At 43.2% G+C, this 1,267-nt stretch overlaps 1 protein-coding gene across 1 annotated transcript; it reads right to left on the bottom strand.

Moving 5' to 3' along the window:
- Positions 1–40: 40 nt before the first annotated feature.
- LOC108357219 (probable succinate-semialdehyde dehydrogenase [NADP(+)]) lies at positions 41–869 on the bottom strand (the record flags this gene model as incomplete). The annotated part of the gene is given in 2 exon segments (XM_017608311.1): positions 41–388; positions 390–869. Coding segments are annotated over 2 exon segments (765 nt in total), but the record flags the coding sequence as incomplete, so codon positions are not given.
- Positions 870–1,267: the final 398 nt, after the last annotated feature.

The raw sequence follows: 1,267 nt of genomic DNA, 5'->3' as shown, positions 1-1,267 counted from the left end.
AGTAGCTTAACTTGTATCTGGGCGAAATGGTGCCGTGGAATATTTTTTGTCTTCCATATATATATTTTTTTTTCAAAATGAATCGCTTTTTCCCAACATTCGCTCAGTCGTGCTCGTTGTACTTCAATCCACCCAAGCAAATATATTCCCACTCCGTGAACTCATCGATGTCATGGTGACTACCATCACGTCCAATACTCGACTCCTTAATGCCCCCGAATGGCGCTTCCGCTTGCGACATCAGCCCTACATTCACACCTACCATGCCGACTTCGAGTCGTCGCGCAACCCTAAATACTTGCTGTACGTTCTGGCTGTAAAAGTAGGCCGCCAAGCCATGCAGCGTTTTATTTACCCGACACACAACATCGTCCTCCGTCTCGAACTTTGCCAGCATAATTATAGTAATCGGTAATGATGTCAGGTGCATTGAAAAGTGGGCCCTTATCTTTCAAACGTTTGCCATCGCACAAAACCTTCGCATTTCGCTGGCGTGCATCCTTCATAAACGCCTCAACTCGCTTAAGCTGCGCCGCATTGATTAGCGGACCAATTCGCATACCCTCTTCGTGGCCGGCACCGATTTTGAGCGCCTCCACTTCGGCTTTCAGTTGTGCCACGAACGTGTCATAGAGGCAGGCTTGCATGTAGAACCGATTCGAAGAGACACACGTCTGGCCGGAGTTTCGAAACTTGGAAATAATTGCGCCCTCAACCGCTTCAGCTATATCACCTGATTCAAAGACTATGAATGGTGCATTGCCGCCAAGCTCCAACAAGACACGTTTCAACGCGCCGGCCGCCTGACGAAAGAGGTGTTTGCCTATATTAGTAGAGCCAATAAACGAAATACCGCTGACCAGTGGACTCTGTAAACATTGGAAGGTGTTTAGTATTGTCTTAGCTCTACAGCCGCATTTAGGTGAGCATTAAAATGCCCCACAATGATTCCAAAAGTAAAACGCAAGTTAAAACGTTGAGTCTTAAAGTGGGAATGTTTTATTCGGCTCATCGCCGTTCTTTTATATGCTTACAATCTACCTTATGAGTAATCTAATTTACAAGCTTACANTATATTGAACTTTTTACTTAATATTGTGTGAACATTTTGTTTTGCTTAGCTGTCATGCTACACCTCCTCTCTTTAAAAGAATGCTCATACATTTGGTTTAATGTATGAGTATTCTATTTCAATGACTTATTCAGTAACAATAATAATAGGTAATAAAATGTTTGGCTCACTTAGCTTATCGTTTATTGTTATGCT

Source organism: Rhagoletis zephyria, unplaced genomic scaffold, assembly GCF_001687245.7.
Source record: "Rhagoletis zephyria isolate East Lansing unplaced genomic scaffold, Rhagoletis_zephyria_1.1 Rzeph_scaffold_72573, whole genome shotgun sequence".
Lineage (NCBI taxonomy): Eukaryota > Metazoa > Arthropoda > Insecta > Diptera > Tephritidae > Rhagoletis > Rhagoletis zephyria.
The sequence above is the reverse complement of the archived record's forward strand: the minus strand, read 5'-3'. Positions and strand labels throughout refer to the sequence as shown.